The 24,612-nt window shown below is 38.6% G+C and overlaps 1 protein-coding gene and 1 long non-coding RNA gene across 3 annotated transcripts in view; both read right to left on the bottom strand.

Annotated features, from left to right (window-relative positions):
* Positions 1 to 446: 446 nt before the first annotated feature.
* Positions 447 to 24,612, bottom strand: part of LOC146453727 (uncharacterized) — a 41,854-nt gene continuing 17,688 nt past the window's right edge. The window contains exon 2 of the long non-coding RNA XR_014859427.1: positions 447 to 2,454. This is a non-coding gene — a long non-coding RNA (uncharacterized LOC146453727). The remainder of the gene's footprint in view (positions 2,455 to 24,612) is intronic.
* LOC146453730 (uncharacterized) lies at positions 8,274 to 23,648 on the bottom strand. 2 transcript variants are annotated; one of them, XM_085096240.1, is made up of 5 exons: positions 23,588 to 23,648; positions 12,398 to 12,555; positions 11,018 to 11,319; positions 10,147 to 10,412; positions 8,274 to 8,394 (listed from the first exon to the last, which is right to left on the bottom strand). In XM_085096240.1, the coding sequence occupies exons 2-5, from the start codon at positions 12,543 to 12,545 to the stop codon at positions 8,349 to 8,351; spliced, it is 762 nt and encodes a 253-aa protein (XP_084952366.1). In that variant the 5' UTR covers positions 12,546 to 12,555; positions 23,588 to 23,648; the 3' UTR covers positions 8,274 to 8,348. The 2 variants fall into 2 exon arrangements, with proteins under 2 accessions (XP_084952366.1, XP_084952365.1); XM_085096239.1 differs by lacking the exon at positions 23,588 to 23,648 and adding an exon at positions 21,131 to 21,261.

The following is a 24,612-nucleotide window of genomic DNA, read 5'->3' as shown; positions in this document are numbered from 1 at the left end:
AGAAAGGAAGGAATGAGGAAAGGAAGGAGAGAGAGAAGGAGATTGGAATGAAAGGAAGGATGAAAGCACACAAAGAAGAAAGTAAGGGGAGAAGGAAAGAAGGAGGGGAGGGAAAAAGGGATGAAGGACGAGAAGGAGGGATGGAGAGACGGATGTAGGCATTGCACTCTATCTCGTCGCCATCATTGCGCCTCCAAAAGAGAAGGGCATCTTTTCAGTCCACAACCTGTACTTCGTATCATGCAAAAGACGTTCAGATCCATTAATAGAAATATACCCCATAATGTACATTAGTGGCCAGCAGACCTCTTCAAACTCGGCTACCAGGGACGAGCCGATGCCAAATCTCCACTTATCGCGATTTTTTACATCGTTCTTGGAAATGACAAATTCGGGTTCGCTTCTTTTTATACCGCCGGGCGATTTGCCCTCAATAATCCACTTCGAACATAATCGACCATTGGAAGACCAGTAAAATTGTACATATCGTGTACTGCCGTTAACAAATCCCCAGGTACATCTTCGTAACGAACCAGGATGTAGCGGTCTTTGAACCAGTTGGACCACTCTTCGTTTACATAATTCAGATTTTCTTCAACTAGGGAGCATATCATTCGCGTGTTATTCTTTATGATTTCTTTTCCCTCGCTGGTTGTATTTTTTAAAGTAATCAGGTTTCTCTTTGGCCCATTTGGCAAAAAGAACCCTCTCCCAATTGCAGACGTTATGACAGCTCGGGGATCTCTAACAAGATGAATTATCAAACATTCAAACCGTGTCGGTTCAGTGGTACATACCCGCTGAAGTTCACGTATTCCATTTTCTCTTGGAAGTCTTGTCTGCATGATTTTGATAACTGTAATCTTTCGGGATTTGCAAAGTTCTGCTATTAATTCGTTAGAGATGATTGTGTTGTTGCTTTTCCATGCAAAGGTAGTACCACTTACTGATTTTCTTAACCAATCGGGAAATATTAATTTGAGTGTAGTATTTCTTTTAAAGTCGCACGTGAATACGTCCTGAAGCAAATTAGAAAAGTCGATCCTGTATGCTTCGTTTGCCTTCTCATCTAAGGGAGGCCACTCGCCTAAATCTCGATCAGCGTACGTTACCATCCTTAATTCATTAAGTGGTTCAAAAAGATAAAACACGTCTGGATGAAAGTTAAATATGTTCCCAGTAAAAGACGACCCAGATCTTATGTGGGTCAAAATAATCACATTTAACCTTGGCTTGTTGTTGCTAATATTCGCCTTTGTCGTGTTGGTTCTTGAGTTTGTCGTATTGATGGTCAACCTTGCTTTCATGTTCGTACCGTTCCACGGCCGTGTGACAAGGAGAACTTGCAGGGTAACGATCACCAAAGCCAAAAATATGTGCTTGCATTTGGGTCTTCGCATAGTATCTGTAGACATACAAACGGACAAACATTGCAAATCATAAAGGCGGGAACAGAGAGATGAAAGAGAGGACGAGAGAACTCGGGGACAAAGCTGAAATTTCGGTTTTCATCATATTTTGTCAGGAGAAACTCCTTACTGAACTTTTTGTCCAAGGTTTAAAAGCCATTTTTTTCTTTTGAATTAAAAGGTCGGCAACGAAAATATTTTAGCAAGAAATAAAAGGTGTATGATCGAGGTTTGAATTAGCTCGCGTTTTTCTGCCAGATAAGTGGAGACTAGAAGAAGTCTTTCTCTGTAGCAAGACAGCCATAAGTAGTAAAACATGAAGGAACTTTTTCGTAATGTTTTAATACAGTCGAACCTGTATATAACGGCCACCCTCGGGACTTGAGTAACTAGCCGCTTAATACAGGTGGCCGCTTAATACAGGATCACTAAAAATACTCACTGGGCGTGGTCTAATGTCAATTTTAATGGCGTATCATACAAAAGCACTTCATGAAAGGAAACAATAGGGCAACACTCTTTCAAGTGATCAATACTTTAAACAAAGTTCAGTGCCAATTTGTAACTTAACGGTATAAAATACGTAACATTGTGTCAACGTACTATGCAATAAATTGTCCTCTACTCTCCTACGGTATACATTGCACTATTTCTATGACTTACAGTTCACAACAAAATGTCTCATTCCGTCATTTCATAGTTGTTACGCTCAATGTTCAATGTCACATGGCTGAAGAACAAGTTAATTTAAGAGGAATTTCTTGGTAAAGAGTGAAGCATATTCAAAACAAACTTTTTTTAGCGTTCGTAATATGGTACTGTACTTCAGCACATTGCGGACATCTGAAAAGCGTTAACTATATTAAACGGCCGAGTATCAGCTTACAGTAGCTTTGTACATGTACATGTTATTTCTTTATAGTGATGCTGGATCGCATTTTAAACACAATAAAATACCGCATAAAATAACATATTGCTTAGTTTCCATTCAAGGGTGGCCGCTTAATACAGGTAAAAACAACAAAGAAATAAAAACATAGGACTGCTACAGGATGGCAGCAGCCGCTTAATAGAGGTGGCCGCCTTACACAAGTAACAAATACAGCGTTTGTATGAGCAAACAATCGGGACTTTGAAAACTGGCCGCTTAATAGAGGGTGGCTGCTTAATACAGAGCCGTTATATACAGGTTCGACTGTACAGCTTTTAATTAGTTAAATTTCATATTTTAACATGTTTATGTCCATGGGTAGCGAGAAGAACTGGGCAACCGGAGGAACAACTGAACAAACCAGAAACGCAAACGAACGAACAACCGGAGGCCCGAGCGAACGAACATTCAAGCGAGCGAACGGATAGCCGAATGACCGAGTTAATGATCAAAATGGTCCAGTGAGCGCTCGCCGGCGAAAAAGAACGAGCAAAAAACCGAGTGAACAAACCTGCGAAACTAGATGAACAGCTGAACGACCGAGTGGACAGCTCTTTTGTTTGCAGTCATAGGTGTTTATAAGGATCGATTTTCTGATATTCTAATGCAAATTTGAAAGCGCTTATCTTTTCGGAACAATTGACAAGCGATCTGTCAGATAAGTTCTAATTACTTTAATGCTAAGTAAATATTGAAACTGTTACGCACCTATTGTAGTTAGCTCACCAAATGAAGAGAATTAAGAAACAGCATAGATTTACAAAAGCAAAATAAAGCTCCGTCTGCTCAGAAGGTCTGTCAATCTCGTCAGTGGCACCGAGAACAGATCCGGTAGAGAGTTCAAAAAACGTCAAACAACGAAAAAACACACGAGGGAGATACGTGAACGTCATAGTGAGGCGAGCGCTCGGTTGACCGTTTGATCGTTAATTCGTTCATTCGTCGATCAGTTCGCTCGTTCGGATGTTCGTTCGCTCGGGTTTCTGTTTGTTGGTTCGTTTGCGTTTCTGGTTTGCTCAGTTTTTCCTCCGTTTGCCAAGTTCTTCTTGCTATCCATGATGGGTATAAACATGTTATAAAGGATAAAATTTAATCAATTAAAAGCTGTATTACGAAGCAGTTCCTTCATGTTTTAATACATATGACTGTATAGTAGTGAAAAAGCCCGGGACAAACAAAATAATACTCTCGTTCGGAGAAAGCGAATAACAACTGAAACTTGACCAAGATTCAGCCTTCTTATCTAACACCAATTTCGGTTCCTAAGCCAACTTGCGTGGATATCGAAAAGAATCCTTACTTTAACCGCTCACAATTTAACAGAAAAATGTGTTGGGCATTTTAAAGATGTCTCGATTTATGCAAAGTAGGAACTTTTTCATTCATCTGCACTTTATTTTCACTGTATTTAAACATAAATATCATAAAATCGGAGACACCCATAAAGTTTAATATACATTTAGAATGTTTTGCTATGAGGAAAGACTCTTTAACAGAAAATACAAAGTGTCAAGTTTTATTTCGCCAGAGATGTTGGTGAAAAATGGGGGAATAAACAAAATCATCCCGTAAAAATTGATTCATTATTTACTTGAAAACGCTCTTACAGATTTTTTTCTAATTTCGGCTACAAGTTGTCTACATTGAGGAGTTTAAATCCCTAACGTTTCGTCATGAAATGTCTGACTAGATTTCGAGAAAATCGACAATGTTTAAAATGAGAGGCTATGCGCTACTGTTTCTATGGTAATAGCTGTTGCTTCGAAATCGACAAGAAAATTAACTTTGATCATATGTTGAAATGATGATGTAGTATGAAGAAGATCGGAGTTTATCTTGTATGCGAGATTGTAATTTCAAAACTTCCACCCTAAGTCCAAAAAAACTGCCGCGAGCCTTCTTAAACAGCTCTAAAATAAATGTTTAGGGCAATAAGGTTTAGCCTCTAATACAATGTGGTCAATGGGGGTTTAATGAAGTCTTGCTATGGCCAATCGGCTCTCGCTTCGTTAGTCCGCGTTCGACTGCAGTCTTATCTCTTGCCATGCATCTCTTTCATATTCAGATACTTGTCGATTAAAATCGATCAAATCGAATAATAACATTGAAATTCGATCAAAATTGATAATCACAAGAAATCTTGCGATCAATTTTTTATCGATTTTCCGATATTCGATCAATAACGATCGATGTCTATCGACTTTCGAAATTTTCGACATGTTTCGCCCTGGTAAACTGAGATACATTTATACGCCATCTCAATGCCAGAAGCAGTGAATTCAAGAAGTGTTTGTACAGTATTTTACTTAGAAGTGATTTGAGAGGTATTTGGCGCAAACAGGCTGTAGGTTTCAATTTGTGATACTTCCAGCCATAAATAAAAAAAAAAATGAAAACAGACAGTCCACCATGATGTGTGGATCAGCAAAATTAGTTACGAGCGGCTGAGCAAACTAACCATGTTCTCTCCAAAGTAGATATTTGTCGATTTTGATACGTTCACTTAACATTATTTGAGGGGAAGAGACCTATCTGTAACAATTTCTTCAAGTTTTAGTCAGATAATGGTTAGATTCATAATCTTAATAACAACTCCCGTAAGTCAACTTAGCCCGCATTTATACACTCAAGACACACCGTAGACAAATTACAGATAAAGTTCCTAAAATGTCGAATCCTGCATCGTGGGGCCATATGGCTTCCTTTGAGGAAATAGAAAATGTGCGGTGTCGTAGTCATGCAAAGACGAACCGTTATATCACAAGCCTAAACGATTTTGCATGACGAGCCAATTCGGTGTGTAGGTCGCCGAATCAAACCTTATCGACGGACATCATAATATCAATGCCAAAGCCAGCTCGCCCGTCGAAGTTGAACTGTTTCACATGGAAGTGAATCGAGTGATATGTTAATATGTTTATCGATCGCTTAATGCATGATGTTACGTTTAAAATAAAGAGGAATAGAATTGGTTCAAAAAACGTTCATTACTCACCTTCTTTTTCTGATTAGTCAGAACTAAAACAAGTTCACAAGAATGTTCCCTGGTTTTGATAGTCACGTGGCCAGTGTGCGACTACTATGACCGGTTTTTTTTAAGCTTGTTTTATCATTGTTTGCAGCATGTAAGAATAACTTGAAAACCGGAAGAATCTGTGGGACTTCATGTATCACTTTGAGAGTGTTAGTTAATTACAGCTTAAATTTTATAAACTAAAAAAGTAATAAACGAATTAAAGGTACTGTGAGTTCAGTTTGCATGTTTTCTGGACGAAAATGTTGCATCCTGGTTTCTTAATTATTTCATAGTAAATCATTCAAGACACAACAAATTTGAAGAGTATTGTCATAAGCGCTTATTAATTTGGCATTGTGCTGCAGGCTGTGCATTGTTTTATAACAAATAGCATTACCGAATATTAATATGACTTAGCTATAGTTTGTTTCTACTAACATAACTGTCAAATTCAATCGGTATGTATTTGTTACCATGATTGGACTATAAAAATTGCTTTTAAAGAAACCTTTTTTTTTTGGTCTACGTCGTATCAGATGGCGCGTAATCACTAGACTGTTTCAGTGATTGCTTTCCCAAGAACAAACATGCAACAGTGTCAAAGATAGATAGATAGTTTATTCGGATCAAAATCGCAGCCAGAGGCTAAATTAGCTTAATCGTTACAATAACTCTAATAAAAAATCTTATAAAAGGTAAAAAAAGATAAGAAAAATGTACACTATACATAACTAGAAAGTTAATCACAATTACTATGTATAAATGTGTTCATAAGTCTCTTCGTCTTAGCCAGAGGGACATTAAAATTCCTCTTTCGTCTTAAATTGAATTCACAAATGTTACGAGGTGGCAAGAGCTCATGCAATTTATGGTCTGGGTTACAAGTAATGGAATCAAAAAGCTTAGTTGTGATGGACTGTCTGCATCGAGAGAGCGACTCCAAATCGGCTTGATATAATGCGTCGCTATAGAAGATAGTGGTAGGCCCGTAAAGCGTGCTAAATGCCTAAAGCTATGCTGTACACCTTTTCTTCCATTCAAGTATATATGACACCCGACCGCAATTGAGGAAAGGATAACGCGAATGCACATATCCCTCATCCCCTCCCCAGAGGGCAGAGTGTCAAAAAAACTCTCCAGGTAATCTGAGTAATGCGATTGTTGACTCTAATCCTGGCTGTTGGTCTGTGCGGCTAGGCGTGCACGTGCCCATGAAGGAACTTCTTTTGCCTGCCTCAAATCTGCCATGCCGAACCTTTAGATGGAATCATAAATAAAAGAATTAAGCTTTAATATGGTGGTTAAAAAAAACTATTCCAGGACAATTCTTAGTTCGTAGAGACTGATTTCCATACCGTGAGTCCGTCAAAATAATTTCAGCTTTGCGAGCGCCACGGAAAGATTACTGGATTCATTCCCATGACAATGATAAAACAATTGCAATTTAGTAAATAAAATAAAATCAAATGTCGGTCGTGGAAGAATTGAAGAAAAATATAGAAATCTTTATTCCGGAGTTCTATATTCCTTTGTTCCACAAAAGTGAATGCAATGTGAAATGTTTTCATGCTCGATCGGTAACACCACACAGCCGACTCACCGTATATCAGCATTAATATCCCGTAAAACAGGGGTGGATCCAGCAATTTTCGTGACTAGTTTCCACGAAAATTTATTTTCCCATGAGATGTGAAATCGAAGGGCGTAGCCCTGAGCTTGCTAAGGGGGTCCGGGCATGCTCCCCCGGAAAATCTTTGAAACTGTGATACTCTGTAATGCAAGCTGGGGCATATTTGGAAATATATTTAGGATCAAAACAAGTATTAAAATTTGCTTTAAGTCCACAAAATTTAGCAATCTTTCTTGGCCAACATTTACTAAAAAACATTTTGTAAAAATAATGTCCAACATATCATTGGTGTTTTTACCAGAGTTAGGTTTAAATCCAAAGTAAAGGAAAGTTGCATGGCAAAGTGGAAGTTCTTAGTCATCTCTGCATAAAATGTTGGCCATTCTCATTCGTCTGGGATGAAGAGAAGCAAATAAGTCAATGATTTCATCCAAATCCAAGGGAAGCTCGCAGCACGTGTTTTATCGGGTCTAAAACCACTCGGCTGCGCCTCTTGGTTTTAAATCCCAATAAAACACTGCTTTTCGTGTTTTAAACATGCGATGATTTTACAAAACTTTATGAGAGCCTAGCATTTTATATTTAAGTTAGATGTGAAGTAAAGATATCGAAGTTTGGTCGGACTTTCAGAATTTAATTTAAAACGCCATTTGGGGGGGACCTGGACCGTTTGCAACGTCTGGCATGGTCCAAAGGACAAACGAACGAACAACAGAACAATGTTGCCAACCGTAAAATAAAACAATGCAGCTTCAGGTTATCAGGGTCTAATAAATATAGAGCTTTTGAAAGGTACAGGTCCACTGGCCATCGAGAAAAAGGTCGAATTAAGGACAATGCCTACTTTTCTTACTGCACATTCTTTCTGCGCATCTCGAGATACTCGGGTTTCCTATGGGTGGTGCCTACTAATACAGGGATGTTTTAGCGTAGTTTAAGACTATGCAGAGAAAGCAGAACTTAGCAACTGCTCTTTGTATCCAAAAGAAAATTTGGACTAACCATGCATTCTTCAGAGGTAATAAAACTTCAATTTGGAATAAAAACCGTACATTCTTTTGTATGTTACTACTTTTTAAATAATTGTCGCTTATTCTTCTAAATGCGAGGCTACCCCCAATTTTCTTTTTTGATTTCAATAGCCCTTGCTAAGATCTGTTTTCCTCGCAGCTACTGTCATTAATTGTATTGCAAGCTGCCTTAATGGGACCGCTTAACGAACAGCATTGCTGCTTGAAAACTAAGGATACGGAGCCAGTGTGAGCCACGTGACTAGTGGACCAAAAGTGAGTCAAATGAACCTTTTTTATTCAAACACTGATATACGCGTGTTCAATCCAACACTTAAGGAGTTGTTAAAGACTACACCCTCTTCAGGAAGCCATTCATGTTCCAGGTGGCGTTGTAGCTACAAATAAATAAATAAATAAATAAACAAATAAATTAAAAGAACTTGAATACAATTAAAAATAAGGGTTGCAATATAAAATATATGTCAGCGTTACTTTAGGTAGCTGAAATGCTTACAAATATTACATTCAACCGATCGTAGACAGGCAACAAATTTATTAAGGCCAATTTTTGAGAATTTGAAAGAGTTCTATTTCAGGGGACAGATTTACGACGCTCTCCTAATAGTTAAGATGTATTCTAAGTATTTTTTTTTTAAACATGGCCGATTGTTGAAATATCAATATCCTATTGTTAACAAATAATGCCAAGGATACATTTTAACTGAGGAGAGCTTCGTGCATGAATCCGTTCCCCGGGTCCCTGTTGCATAAAGCATCTAAAGCTACTTGTGGGAATTTCCTGCAGACGTTTCCTAGTTTTCAAAGAAATATTTGGAGCGCTGTATTAGATCCCTTGCCTGAAAGCAGTTTATTGAGGATTGGGAACATAGCGACAGCGCCGGTAGGAAATCCTTTAAAATCCGACAAGGAAGGCCTGCACGACTAATTCTCACTTATCCTATGATGCTTTATACAAGTGGGACCAGGGTATGCACTAACTTTTTAAGAATTAATCTGTTGAATTTATTGAATCCTTCTGTTAAATGAGCAATAGCCAAACGTCGAGAAAACGATCAGTACTGAAAATTGACAGCAATAAAGCTATTTCTGGAGAAGGAACTTACTAACTACAATTCTACTCAAATAAAAGAAAGATTCTCGCAGTAAATACGCAAGTTAAGCAGCTGCAAAAATTCAGGCTTCAACGGGTATATTACGAACTCACAATATGACCAGCTCCCAGTTGGCTTGATAGCTGAGTTGGTAGAGCACTGCAACGGCATCGCAGAGGTCATGGGTTCGAATCCCGTTCACGCCTGAATTTTTTCAGGCTTTCTTTTCGCAGCTGCTTAAGTTGCGTATTAACTGCGAGGATCTTTCTTCTATTTGATCTTTCATCTGCACTTCAGAATATATGTTTCATATATTTACATTCATACTGTTCTATTGTTGTTTCTCCTCCGCAACCCCTTCCAAGCCTCTAGGCCTACCTCTACATGTGACGTAAGGCCATTGTATACTATCCAAAGCAAAATTTTGGCTCTCCTACAAGTGGCTTTACTGGGTGGGATCGGAAAATTTGGAGCAGAGATTTTCTCCTGACACAAACACTTTTCACTCAATTTTTTGGTTACAGGTCTGGAGCACCAATTCAACAAGAATCAGCCACTTGCGTCCATTCAAGAAATATCTTCATTTTATTTCAAGGGACAATTAAATCGAGAGCATGCGATTCAAGGATAAACCAAGGTGTCAATAACTCCCGGAGGAAACCTGTTCAGTCAACTGGGAGAAAGGAAATGAAGGCTAAGGTTTTTGAAAATATACGTACATGGTGTGACGGGCTTGTATTCGCCGGAAAGTGCATGCGCTGCGTGGCACTTGTACAAGCAAAGATTGCTGAAGTATCTCTAGGTGATAGGAAAATCAAAGTGCCACGTAAGAAAAAAATCCATACTTTTCGGGATCAGCCTTTCTACAGAGGATCAATGTGTCGTTAGATCCAAATTAATTCACTTTACGTTGATCCACTGAAGAAGGGCCAAGACCGAAACGTATGGATTCTTCTTCAACATCTATTTGGCACTATGATTTTCCTATCACCTAAAGATACTTCTTTGTATTCAGCCCGCAAGCTTTAGACTTACCCAAACATATCGACGTATCTTTGATCCACCAGGTACCTATCAGCACGACCACTCAAAAACCTCCTGAGACTGTTTAGTTTTGCTGGACCCAAGCATTTATAGCCGAGTTCCTTAATGAAACCCTGTCCGGCCTGGCTAGGAGCAAGTGGATTGGTATCCTCAACACAAAGGTAGTCACCAGGTTTGGTGAAGTTGTCAAAATGCTCCAATTCCCTTACCATATTTACGTGCGCGTCTTCGAACAGCAGCCAAGGATGTTCCAAACTCTATGCCAATAAAGAAAGAAAAAGTATAAAACACGCGTTCCTGTTGCCTATTTCCTTCCGTCAGTCATATAGACTCCAACCTCGTTCCTAAGGTCTCTCCTCTTCACGGAGAGACCCTGGGAACGAGGTTGACGAGACTCAAATATGCGATCTCTCCATTTCTTTGGACTTTGATTCCTTTGGTTTGTACCTCCATTATAAAAAAGCAGTGTTTTGTTCTATATATATGGCGTTGGTTGAAATTAGCAAAGGTTCTATAGTTGTTGTCACGAAGTGTCCATGAGCAGCTTAAACGCCAGACCCAGAAAGGTGAGCCCTTCTGCCTATCCTATTGTAATGACAATCTATTCATATTCGAATGAGGTTAAATTTGGACAAACATTTAAGAATAAAAATTAGACTGTTGACTGTTATTGTTTTTACTTGAAAATGATGTCATGGCGGCATCGAAAAGTTGTGCAAAACTCTTATCGCTAATTTTTATTCTTAAATCTATTTACAGTCCAAGAATACTTCCCTGCCGGGCAACGCAAATATAACTTGCCTGCACGCACTTCTCTGATTGTTTAAGTTGACTCATGTTTTCGCATTACAATTTAAATTACCTCCAGAAAATGGGCAGGAAAAATTTTTTCAACTTCACACAAATCTCCCTCGATGAACTCCACATCCGGGGACTTTCTTGCTTCAGCATCCAACAAAGTCAGATCGATGTCAACGGAGATGACACGTGACTTACATCCGAACATTTTTAGCATGTCTGCTGTCCACAGAGCTGAGCCTCCCTTGTAAGCACCAAACTCAATAACGGTTCGAGGCTTCAGTTCCCATAGCAATTGCTGGGCTATCGTGAGGTCAAAGGGATCTTTCAGAATTGGCACTCCTCGCCACGAGGTATAGTATTTCCCTCAAAAGCAAATAGTAGAAAGATTTGAGATTCAATATTCACCATAAAGTTGTGTTTCTAACTGTCTTCAAATGGAAAAAAAAAAAATTAAAAAGAGGCAGTCATTGCTAAGGCAGAAAACAAAGTGTTCATTAAGAAAATTTCAGTAAGGGGAATCAGAGGTATTATATCAAACAAGAAACAGACAACAAGGAATATTCAAAATAATTTTCACTTAGTATCTCTGTAAATGATCTATTAAACGACAGGAACAAAGTAAGATACTACGTGCTATGCGAAAATATTGCTCTTTTCACGATCAGTGTTCATTCACGCAGTAAACGTTTTTCAAGGTAATTTTTTGCATCTGAGTACTGCAATTAAATTCTCTAAACATTCTTTATTCAAAAAATGAACAAGAAAACGCACGAACACAAAACAATTCAATTCGTTTATTTTGCCAACTATATGGCACAGACTATAAATGTTTCAAATCAAACTTTGTTTGGCCGGTTGCCGTGTTTTGGCTGTCAAATTTGCTTAAAATGTATTTTCTCTGGGACGCGCGCTCTCAGCGTAAAAATCTACTATTACCAGCAACAACTTCAACAATCGGGATCCGCTGCTTGTGCTATGATTCCTAAAGAACGTTGCCCTAACAAATGCAGGAGGGCCTCAATTGGAGTAAGCCTTATAGAGAACATGTAATTAATTTTTCCCTCTATCGATAAACGGACATGGCTTTAAACGCGATCGTGGATTAGGGTGAACTTAAATAAAAACCCAGACTTGGCCACAATTTTAACCATCACCTAAGGAATGGTGCATTTTTCAACTCGGTAAGTCAGATTCCAGCATTTTTACATGGACACTCATTTACCATTACCTATGGGACATTCTTTGGCTCGAATATAGGATTTAGTCTCCTTTTATGACTGTCATCAAATACAATGATTGAAACCTCCTAGAGGTCGTCTCCAACATTTGTCGTAACTAGCATTTGTCGAAGCTAAGAAACTAAGAAAGAAGCTAAGAAACTGTGGTATTTTACCAAGACACTATGCACATTAATTAATAGTTATCATGCTTTTCTATCTACCATGGCAAATTGATGACATCATCTGAGCTGTTAAAACCCCACTGTCGTTCCGTTTCTCTATCGGGACATATCGCAGTTTTTGGCTCATCTGCTTTGAAACTCTTTCTCCTAGTGTATGATAGTTGGTTGGGTCGCGTATGGTCTCCATTTTAAAAGATCTGAAACGAAAACAACGTTTTGCAGTAGTAAATCAGGTCATTCTTTCTGGAATACTGGAACACGCAGCTCCCATGTCTATAATTTTAAGTGACGCAATTCTTCTCATTGTCTCACAGTCGCTAGGAAACTAAGATTAGGGAGCTTTAGAAGCTACTACGAAGCCGGCAACGAGAACCGGTCACAGAACAATAAGATTTACTGGAAAAACAAAGGCCCTGCACGTTCGTTAAAAATTTTGGTACATTTCTCCACCGTGCTCTTCCAAACAACAACGTGAAATGACCACTCATCAGGTTTGAAGATTTTCGTCTCGAGATCTGTTTAAGGACTTCCCCAGGCAAAAACTTGTTATCACATTTCTCGTTTTCCCCCGCCATATTGTATCTATCGATGAAAAAGACAACTTGTTCCCATTCTCCTCTCTCTTTTCGAGATGCAAAGTCCCCACATTTATCCCGCGGGTCGGGTCGTCATAAATCTAAGTCCCCACATTCGCCCCTCCTGACAATGACTCGAATTTGTTGCAAAGTCCCCACTACGTCCGAACGAACGTGATGGCGAACGGACGTGCATACGCTTGTGCCGAAAACCCTTTCTCAGAATCAGCTATTTCCAGTGCTTCGAACGAGATCTCGTTGCATCTCGACCGGTTTTTGTCGTTTAATCAAAGGAAAAGCCGGTTCAGTTGGAATGGCTCTGCAGATGAACTTGAACAATTCCTTGATGCTAGATTTGTCAAGGGCAATGAAGATGGCAACGAAGATGGCGACTGTACTAGCGGTAAGCTGAAGAGATCGTGCAATGGCTCTTGCTACCTTGCGCGACATTCAATTTCTATCTGACCACTAAGACGCTACAGATACAGGGAAGTGCATGTGGTGATATTAGGAAGTTTTTAGAGGACATTGTGAAGAATGTGCCTGCCGCCCAAACGAGTAATTATGACGACAAGAGTGAAGATAGTGCCGAAAGTACTGAATCAACAAATGACTTTAGTCCAGTGAACGTAACTATCGACCGCCAAAGCTCACCAGGAATTCAAGTTTTGCAACCCTTGACTGAGGACTCTGAAGAGGAGGAACCTGATATGTCGCTCGAAACTCGTACCAACAATGTGGATACCATTGAAGGGTGTATTCATAATTGTCATTGCGGTGAACTTAATGCTAAATTGCTTGAGAAAATTGAATCTCTGCAAATTAATGTGAACTCGCTACAGAACCAATTTAATTCTTTCACCCGCGATCCTTCGCCTGACAACAGTAGAATCGGTGATTACGAAAAGAAATTGTGCGATTTATCCAGAGAACTTGATCTTGCAAAAAGTAAAAACCGCCAATATGCAGATGAGATGCGTATTGCTAATGAAGAGAAACAATGCCTTCTCACCTCCCTGCGCCTCTTGTCAAAGGAATTAAAGGAATCCACAAACAATTCTCAGCATGAACTACCGAACGTAGACTTGATTGCTGAGAATAAAAGCCTACAAGAAACCATAACTATTTTAAACAACGACAACCACGTCTTGTCTGCTAAGCTCGCTGAATTATCAGACCGGCATGGGAATCAGGCTATTGAAACTGCTGACTTCAATAACGTGAATTCAAAGAGGAAAAAGAAGAAGAATAAAGGATCGAATCAAGATGAAACTAAAGCTACAGCAGATCGAGAGCCCGAAATCGACACTCCAACTGATACAACTGTCATTGTTGGCGATTCCATAATTAAAGGTCTCCGAAGAGACCTATTGAGCCGCGCGGCGAAGCGACGTGTGACAGTCCGAAGTTTCCCTGGTGCTACAGTTGGTGACATGAAGCATTATTTACAGCCTTCCCTGCAACTTAGACCTAGCGAAATTGTACTCCATGTTGGTACCAATGACCTTAAGGATCACTCGTCACGTGTTGTTGCTGAACAGATTGTCGACTTAGGAAACCTAATTTCGTCTTCCTCTCCAGCCACCAAAGTCACCATCTCGGCTTTGACACAGCGCTATGACGAGGAGTGTCTTGGTAAAAAGGTAACCGACTGTAACAAAGTCATCAAATCCTTTTGTAACCAAAATGGATGGGGTTTTATTAAACACCCAAACATTGATGAAACATGCGTAAACAATCAGAAGCTCCATCTCAACAAGAAGGGCATCGCCATTTTAGCAAGTAATTTAGTTAATCATATCGTCCATTGATTTAATCCTCATTCATCATCTGTGGGGGCGACTTCTGATTTTCTCTTAATGCCACCTAGTTCCCGGTGCAATCCAGACTCTATAATTCCTAAGGGCCGCGGATTTAAAATGACTAGCTTAAATATTATAAGTCTACTGAAACATTTAGATGAACTTCGGGTTCTTTTAAATTATAATTGTATTGATTTGCTGGCTATCAATGAGACAAGACTAGACGGTAGTATCTCTGACCAGGAAGTAAAAGTTGAGGGCTATGACGTGATCCGTTGTGACAGGACTGTTAATGGTAGATTTGGTGGGGGTGTTTGCTTTTATATTCGTTCGGACATAAATTACGTCGTCCGCGAGGATTTGGATGATCACCTCCTGGAAATCTTATCCATAGAAATTCGTAAGCCTAACTCAAAACCTTTTGTGGTCACTTCGTGGTACAGACCGCCAAACTCTTCTCCTGATCTTTTTCCGCATCTTGATACTGTGTTAGGAAGACTAGATTCTGAACATGTTGAACATTATCTTATTGGCGACATGAACTGTAATTTACTATCTAGTGATAATATTCACACAAGGGCCCTCTTGAACATTACCGAAATGTATGGTTTGAAACAATTAATTGATGAGCCCACTCGAATCACACCTTCATCAAGCACCTTAATTGATCTTATTTTTACTAGTCATCAAGACAATATTATCTGTTCTGGGGTGTCTCACGTTGGGATAAGCGATCACAGCTTAGTCTATGCATGCCGTAAAATTTCAATTCCCGTTTGTTCAAAAGGAATTAACTTAATTAATTATAGGCAATTTAAACACTTTAACTCTACTAATTTCCGAAACGACATTTTGACACAATCGTGGGATGATATTAAGGAATTTTACGACCCCAATGATATGTGGAAAAAATGGAAAGATCTATTTATAAGTGTTTGCGATAGACATGCCCCATTGAAGACTAAACGCACACGTCCCTCTAAGTCTCCTTGGATTACTACCGTACTGAAAAAGCGGATGAACTTCAGAGACCGGCTAAAGAGGAAAGCTATTAAAACCAGAGATCCGTCCACGTGGAACCAGTTTCGAAAAACGAAAAACCAAGTAAATCGGGAAATCAAGTCTGCTAAAAAGGCCTACTATGAAACTGTCTTCAATAGTTGCGTTAAAGATCAACGTAAAACCTGGAAAACGGTCAACGAATTAACATCTCGCAAATCAAATAAAACTGTCATAAATGAAATAGAATACCAAGGGCATAAATCGAAGAGTCAAGCAGACGTCGCTGAATTATTAAATACTTTCTTTACTGAAATTGGACCTAACCTTAGCCGACATGTTGAGAATGTTGATACCACCTATGAAGAATTTATTTGTGCAACTGACAAGGAGTTCGTCTTTGAGGAAACATCATCGGCACATATTTTTTCTCTGCTCTCAAAACTTTGTAAGTCTAAGGCTACAGGACTAGATAATATTTCAGCTAAATTGTTAAGGGAGTGCCCAGATTTAATTGCAGATTCTCTCACTTATATATTTAACCAATCCCTGTTAACTGGTATTTTTCCTGATGAGTGGAAGTCTGCTAGGGTTACCCCATTGTATAAAAATTCTGGAAAACGCAATGATCCCTCAAACTATCGACCAATATCAGTAATCCCAGTCGTGGCCAAGATATTTGAACGGGTTGTGTATGACCAGTTATACCACTATCTTACTGAAAACTGTATTCTTTCTCGGTATCAATCCGGATTTCGTTCTTTACACTCTACGGTTACTGCGTTACTCGAAGCTACGGATACTTGGGCCATGAATATTGATCGCGGTTTCGTCAATGCCGTTGTTTTTCTAGACTTAAAAAAGGCTTTCGACACCGTCGACCACAATATTCTATTAACAAAATTGCAATTCTATGGAATACGCGGTCTCTGTCACAAATGGTTTACGTCATATTTAAGCAATCGCACTCAAACTTGTCTAATGAACTCCTTTATGTCCACTCCAAAATTAGTTAAATGTGGTGTCCCCCAAGGAACAATTCTAGGACCCTTACTTTTCCTATTATATATTAATGACCTGCCTAATTGTCTGTATTTTTCACAACCAAGAATGTATGCAGATGACACCAGCCTCACCTTCGCTAGCGCAGATTTAAAACATATCGATGACTGCCTTAACTATGATTTAAACAGGGTGTATACATGGCTATCTGCCAATAAACTGACCTTGAATTTAACAAAAACTGAATTCATGTTAGTTGCGTCGAGACAGAAGTTATCAACATTTCCTGAAATTCCTTCTTTCAGTATAAATGACCATCCAATGGAGCAGGTGTCATCCACGAAATCTCTTGGTGTGCACATCGACCAAAACATGAACTGGGAATGTCATATACAGAACATTTGTAAAAAGATTGCTTCTGCTTTGGGCGCAATTAAGCGAATAAGACATCTTATACCTTTTAACATATTAATTAATGTATATGACGCCCTAGTTCAACCACATTTTAATTACTGTAGTGTTGTTTGGGGCAACTGTGGCAGTGGTCTCTCTGAAAAGCTTCAGAAGCTCCAAAATCGTGCAGCCCGTATTTTAATGTGTGCCAATTATGACTCTAACATCGATGAATTGTTCCGGGCACTGGGTTGGCGTAAACTAAAATACCAAAGATTGGAATCAGCTGCTATCATGATGTACAAATCTTTACATGGAATGACCCCTGAATATCTGAGTTCTAGATTTGTTTCTCGAAACGACGTAACATCATATCGATTAAGGAATACTGAAAATAAATTGGCTCTTCCACAGCCCCGCACCAATTATTTAAAGAAGAGTTTCTCTTACAGGGGAGCCGGGTTGTGGAACAGCCTATCTAGTGACCTTCGTGCAGCAACATCTTTACATAATTTTAAACTTAATCTACGTCACCACAGTTTTGAATGAGTTTTTAACACGGCATCCTTGTAAAGCAGCTTTTAGTATATGATTAACAGTAGTGTAGGTTAGTTAGTTTAGTTAGGTATGATTTTGGTTATCTTTTATCTTTTTTCTCTGAATGTATATCTCATATTTGCTGAAGGATTTACCGTGTCTAAATAAAGTTACCTTACCTTACCTTACCTTACGTCCCCAGTCCCCCCCCCCCCCCCCCCCACATATGGCCTGGGGTTCTCGAACCTCGATGACAAGAGCATAAGTGAACAACTCTAATTTCGCTGTATGCATTTAGTTTATGCTTCTGTTTAATTATTCACTTGAAAAAAAAAAATGAATTTGACATGAAACAAACGTGGCACAAATGTGGTTCAAATGTGACATTTAAGACCGCGTTCACACTAGGCCGAATCATGTTTAAATTGATCACGTTTGAAACATGTTTGACTAAAACAAGTGTTTATACCTGATGACTGAACCCGCGAAACTAGATCGAAACATACTTACAAAACCAACATCAAAACCACCTCGCGAGGTAGTTTCGATCGTGGTTCTTGTGAGCAACTTCAAGATGGCGGACAGTGGCGTTTCTTTGGTTGCTTGGAAAACACAAAATTGGGGCTTTGTTGAAACGAAAAAATTCATCGGTCTTTGGGCAGAAGAAGATATTTAACGCCACCTCGCATCCATGGGTCGTAAGAAAAACATTTGGGAAGGCATAGCCATAAAACTTCAAGAAAGCGGCCTCAGTCGAAGCGGCGACCAATGCAAGACCAGGATGCACAACTTGCAGCAGAAATACAAGAAGGTTAAAACACTGAACAATACCTCGGGTCAAAGGAAAAACTGTTTTCCTTCTATGAGGAAATAGATAAAGTGCTAGGTCACAAACCAAGTGTAAATCCACTGTCAACACTGTCGTCAGTTGCGGGTTGATCGTCAAGCAGTTGTGACAAGACGTTGGATGCACTGGAAACCGAATCTATGCAGAAAACGTATCTGTCAATGGTAGCGAGGACGACGATGCACCTACCCTACCTACTTCTGAAAAGACTTCAGAACCAGAGCAAAAGTCGAAGAACAAAGAAGGCAAGAAAAGAAAACAGCCAAAGTCAACATCTGCGGACAAAATTGACAGTTTCGTGGAGAAATTTTTTGAAATTCAGCAAGAGTCCGAAAGACGATTTCTGGGTTGGGTTGCTCGAAAGCCGATTAACGCTAATCCAATGATTAGAAGTTAATCGAGGCTTTCATCTTCCTCATTGAAAATGGTTTTAAAGGCTAATTTCCAGCTAAAGATAAAGAGAAGTCAAAGTAAAAACTGAGGGCCAAAAATCTTTTAGCTAGAAGAATCTTTATTGATTAGCATTTAAACTCGAGTCAAAGTTTGCGTTAATCCAGGATTAGCTTAATCGGGCTTTGAACAACTGGGCCCAGGAGTCTGAAGAACGAAGATTCTGAACTGGACAAGAAGCCGAGCAAGAAGAGAAAAGACGCCGGTTCGAAGCAGAACAGGATGAGAAACGAGAAAATTTCTTCTGCGTGTTTTACAAACCATTGCACAAGGCGCCTGTGGCAGCAAAAATTAAAGTTCCACTCAGTTCCGTTCCAGTTTCTTTAATCGCCTTTAAATTATGTTCCTTCTGGTATCAAATAATAGCCTTTATTCTGTTGTGTTAAGTCTAAGCAAGACTTCCAGTGCGAACAATTTTGTTTTGAGAACAAGTTTGGGAAAAACTTGTTTGTAGATCTTCTAAAGCTGTTCAAATTGAACTTAATTTCCTCAAGTGTGAACGCAGTCTAACACATTTATCCCAAATGGTATAAAAGTTCAAATATATCAACTGAGATATTTTTTTTCAGAGACCTGTCGAATGCACGACGGCAACGCAAACAAAAACGTGACTTAAGGCTGGTTTCCATATGATCGCGGATCGCAGATTGCAATAAGGTCTGCAATCGTCTGCGATCATATGGAAACTACTTCCGCGATCGTCTGCGACCCTGCGATCGTGATCGCAGACGATCGCAGAAGATAGAACCATGCTCTATCTAAAGGCTGGTTTCCATATGATCGCAGACGATCGCAGATCGCAAACAAACGCAATTGATCGCAGGAGATAGAACATGGTTCTATCTTCTGCGATCGTCTGCGATCACGATCGCAGGATCGCAGACGATCGCAGAAGTAGTTTCCATATGATCGCAGACGATCGCAGACCTTATTGCGATCTGCGATCTGCGATCCGTGATCATATGGAAACCAGCCTTTAGATAGAACATGGTTCTATTTTCTGCGATCGTCTGCGATGATCGCAGACCTTATTGCGATCTGCGATCCGCGATCATATGGAAACCAGCCTTTAAAAATAAATGTTCACCTAAAACTTTAAATTTGGTCATTTCACGCGTCGCTGTCTAGCAGAGGACGGCAAAGAAATGTACTAATTTGTTATCGCACGGGGAGAGCCATCGATCATTTTGCTCAACCTTTTGTTTCGCTTTAAATTAAAACAAAAAACCCTTTTGTTTCGCCAGAAACTTCAGCCTTCCAGTGCATTCCAAATGAAACCGCATTTGCTAGACATTTATATTTAAATCTGCATTGTTTGTAACATTTGCATTGAAGAAAGCAGAAGTTACTGCCGAAATAATATTAAGTCTGTAAAACTGAAAATCGTCATTTTTTATCTAAAATTAACTGAGATACATTTAATTACATTCCATCTACATACCAGAAAAAGAGAATTCAAGAAGTGTTTGTACAGTATTTTACTGAGAGGTAATTTAAAAGGTATTTGGCGAAAACAGACTGTAGGTTTCAATTTGTGATACTTCCAGCCGTAAATTAAGAAAGAACAAGAAAAACACAGTCCACCATGCTGTGTGTAACTGCAAAATTAGTTACGAGAGGTTGAGCAAATTAACCATATTCTCTCCAAAGTAGATATTTGTCGATTTTGATACGTTCACTTAACATTATTTGAAAGGAAGACACCTATCTGCAGCAATTTCTTCAAGTTTTAGTGAGATAATGGTTGGATTCATAATCTTAGACACAACTCCCGTACGTCAACATAGCCCGCATTTATCCACTTAAAGCACACCGTAGACAAATTACAGATACAGATCCTAAAACGACGAATTCTGTACCGTGGGGCATTACCGCTTCCTTTGGGGAAAATAGAAAATGTGGGGTGTCATAGTCATGCGAACACAAACTTATATTAGAAGCCAAAACGATTTTGGATGGCGAACCAACTCGGTGTGTACGTAGGTCGCCGAATCAAACCTTACAGACGGACATTATATTAATGCCAAGCCTTGCTCGCCCGTCGAAGTTGAACTATTTCACATGGAAGTGAATCGAATGATATGTCAATATTTTTATCGCTTAATACACGATGTTACGTTTAAACTAAAGAAGAATAGAATTGATTCAAAAAAAGTTCATTACTCACCTTCTACTTCTGATTAGTCAGAACTAAAGCAAGTTCACAAGAATGTTCCCTGGTTTTGATGGTCACGTGACCACTGTTCGATTGCTATGACCGGCTTTCTTTAAGCTTCTTTTATCATTGTTTGTAACATGTCATGAATAACTTGCAAACCGAAAGAATCTGTGGGACTTCATGAATCACTTTGAGAGTGTTAATTAATTACAGCTTAAATTTTATAGACTAAAGGTAATAAACGAATTAAAGGTACTGTGAGCTCAGTTTGCAAGTTTTTTTGGAAGAAAATATGGCATCCTGGTTTCTTAATTATTTCATAGTAAATCATTCAAGACAACAAATTTAAAGAATATTGTTATAAGCGCTTATTAATCAGCATTGTTTTGCTCAACCTTTTGTTACGGCAGAAACTTCAGCCTTCTTCAGCAAAAATGAAAATACATTTGCTGGACATTTATATTTAAACCTGCATTTTTTGTAACATTTGCATTAAAGAAAGCAGACGTTACTGCCGAATATGTCTGTAAAACTGAAAATCGCCTTTTATATAAAATAAACTGAGATAAATTTACATTCCATCTACATACCAGAAACAGTGAATTCAAGAACTGTTTGTACAGTATTTTACTGAGAGGTAATTTGCAAGGTATTTGGGGGAAACAGACTGTAGCTTTCAATTTGTGATACTTCCAGCCGTAAATAGGAAGAACAAGAAAACAGACAGTCCACCATGCTGTGTGTATCAGCAAAATTAGTGACGAGCGGTTGAGCAAATTAACCATATTCTCTCCAAAGTAGATATTTGTCGATTTTAATACGTTCACTTAACATTATTTAAGGGAAAGACACCTATCTGTAGCAATTTCTTCAAGTTTTAGTCACATAATGGTTAAATTCACAATCTTAAACACAACTCCCGCAGGTCAACATAGCCCGCATTTATCCACTGAAAGCACGCGGTGGACAAATGACAGATACAGTTCCTAAAACGTCGAATTCTGTATCGTGGGGCATTACCGCTTCCTTTGGGGAAAATAGAAAATGTGCGGTGTCATAGTCATGCGAAGACAAACTTATATTAGAAGCCAAAACAATTTTGGATGGCGAACCAACTTGGTGTGAACCTAAATCGCCAAATCAAACCTTACAGACGGACATTATATTAATGCCAAGCCTTGGACAAGCTCGCCCGTCGAAGTTGAACTATTTCACATGGAAGTGAATCGAATGATATGTCAATATGTTTATCGCTTAATACACGATGTTACGTTTAAACTAAAGAAGAATAGAATTGATTCAAAAAACGTTCATTACTTTCCTTCTACTTCTGATTAGTCAGAACTTAAGCAAGTTCACAAGAATGTTCCCTGGTTTTGATGGTCACATGACCAGTGTGCGACTGCTATGACCGGCTTTCTTTAAGCTTCTTTTATCATTGTTTGTAACATGTCATGAATAACTTGCAAACCGAACGAATCTGTGTGACTTCATGTATCACTTTGAGAGTCTTAATTAATTACAGCTTAAATTTTATAGACTAAAGGTAATAAACGAATTAAAGGTACTGTGAGTTCAGTCTGCAAGCTTTTTTGGACAAAAATATGGCATCCTGGTTTCTTAATTATTTCATAGTAAATCATTGAAGACACAACAAATTTAAAGAATATTGTCATAAGCACTTATTAATCAGCATTGTTTTGCTCAACCTTTTGTTTCGGCAGAAACTTCAGCCTTCTTCAGTAAAAATGAAAATACATTTGCTAGACATTTATATTTAAACCTGCATTTTTTGTAACATTTGCATTAAAGAAAGCAGAAGTTACTGCCGAAATATGTCTGTAAAACTGAAAATCGTCATTTATATAAAATCAACTGAGATACATTTACGTGCCATCTACATACCAGAAACAGTGAATTCAAAAAGTCTGTGTTTGTACAGTATTTTACGTAGAGATAATTTGCAAGGTATTTGGCGAAAACAGACTGTAGGTTTCAATTTGTGATACTTCCAGCCGTAAATAGAAAGAAAAAGAAAACAGACAGTCCACCATGCTGTGTGTATCAGCAAATTAGTTACGTGAGGTTGAGCAAATTAACCATATTCTCTCCAAACTAGATATTTGTCGATTTCATTACGTTCACTTAACATTATTTGAGGGGAAGAGACCTATCTGTAGCAATTTCTTCAAGTTTTAGTCATATAATGGTTACATTAATGATCTTAAACACAACTCCGGTAGGTCGACATAGCTCGCATAGCGAGGCAATTCGGTGAGTAGGTCACCGAATCAAACCTTATCGACGGACATTATATCAATGCCAAGGCCAGCTCGCCCGTCGAAGTTGAACTATTTCACATGGAAGTGAATCGAGTGATATGTTAATATGTTTATCGCTTAATACATGATGTTACGTTTAAACTAAAGAAGAATAGAAGTGATTCAAAAAACGTTCATTACTCACCTTCTACTTTTGATTAATCAGAACTAAAACACGTTCACAAGAATGTTTCCTGGTTTTGATGGTCAAGTGACCAGTGTGCGACTGTTATGACCGGATTTTAGTAAAGCTTCTTTTATCATTGTTTGCAACATGTTTTGAATATTTTGCAAACCGAAAGAATCTGTGGGACTTCATGAATCACTTTGATAGTGTTAATTAATTACAGCTTACATTTTATAAACTTAAGGTAATAAACGAATTAAAGGTACTGTGAGTTCAGTTTGCGAGATTTTTGGACGAAAATATGGTGTCCTGGTTTAAGTAAGTAACTTTATTTCAGCTCGGGTTGATGAGGCTGATTAGGCCCCTAGCAATACAATCATGCTAATATGCCGAGAAAAATATAAAAATATCAAAAAATATAAAAAAAAAATAGATGATCAATTAATGAGTAACATTCTAACTATATCAATAAATAAAATAAATAAATAAATAAATAAACTATTAACAGGCCACGTCTTAAGATCATCACAGTCAATTATAGACAACAGCACATCACAAACTTAGCTCTCTTACAGCATTCATAAATTTATTAATTCAGCATCGTGCTGTAGGCTGTGCATTGTTCTATGAATGACTTAGCTATGGTTTGTTTCACATAACTGTCAAATTCAATCGGTATGTATTTGCTACCATGATTGAACTATGGAATTTGCTATTGAAAGAAACCTTTTTTTCTTCCTCTACATCATATCATATCAGATGGCCAGTGATTACTAGATTATTTCGGTGTTTGCTTTTCCAGAAAACATACTTTCAACAGTGGCAACGAGGCATGAAGATAGTGGTAGGCCTTTTTAAAAAGGGTGTTCAGTGCATGTAGCATTCTTCCATTCAACTATATATGACACCTGACCTCAATTGAGGAAAGGATGACGTGGGTGCACTTATCCCTCATTCCCTCCCCAGGGGGTAGAGTGTCAAAAAAAAAAAAAACTCTTCAGGTAATCTGAGTAATGCGATTGTTGACTCCAATCCTGGCTGTC

Source organism: Pavona decussata, unplaced genomic scaffold (genome assembly GCF_977016875.1).
Source record: "Pavona decussata unplaced genomic scaffold, jaPavDecu1.1 SCAFFOLD_324, whole genome shotgun sequence".
NCBI lineage: Eukaryota > Metazoa > Cnidaria > Anthozoa > Scleractinia > Agariciidae > Pavona > Pavona decussata.
Note: the sequence above shows the minus strand (reverse complement) of the source record. Positions and strands in the feature narration are given on the sequence as shown.

Bases quoted from the DNA above. Each gene is read 5' to 3' on its own strand.
- LOC146453730 (XM_085096240.1), bottom strand. From the start codon at position 12,545: ATGGAGACCATACGCGACCCAACCAACTATCATACACTAGGAGAAAGA. The intron at 11,320-12,397 runs GTAGATAGAAAA...TTTGCTTTTGAG, and splicing joins GATGTCATCAATTTGCCATG to GGAAATACTATACCTCGTGG. The intron at 8,395-10,146 runs GTAAGTCTAAAG...ATTTATTTGTAG, and splicing joins AGATACGTCGATATGTTTGG to CTACAACGCCACCTGGAACA.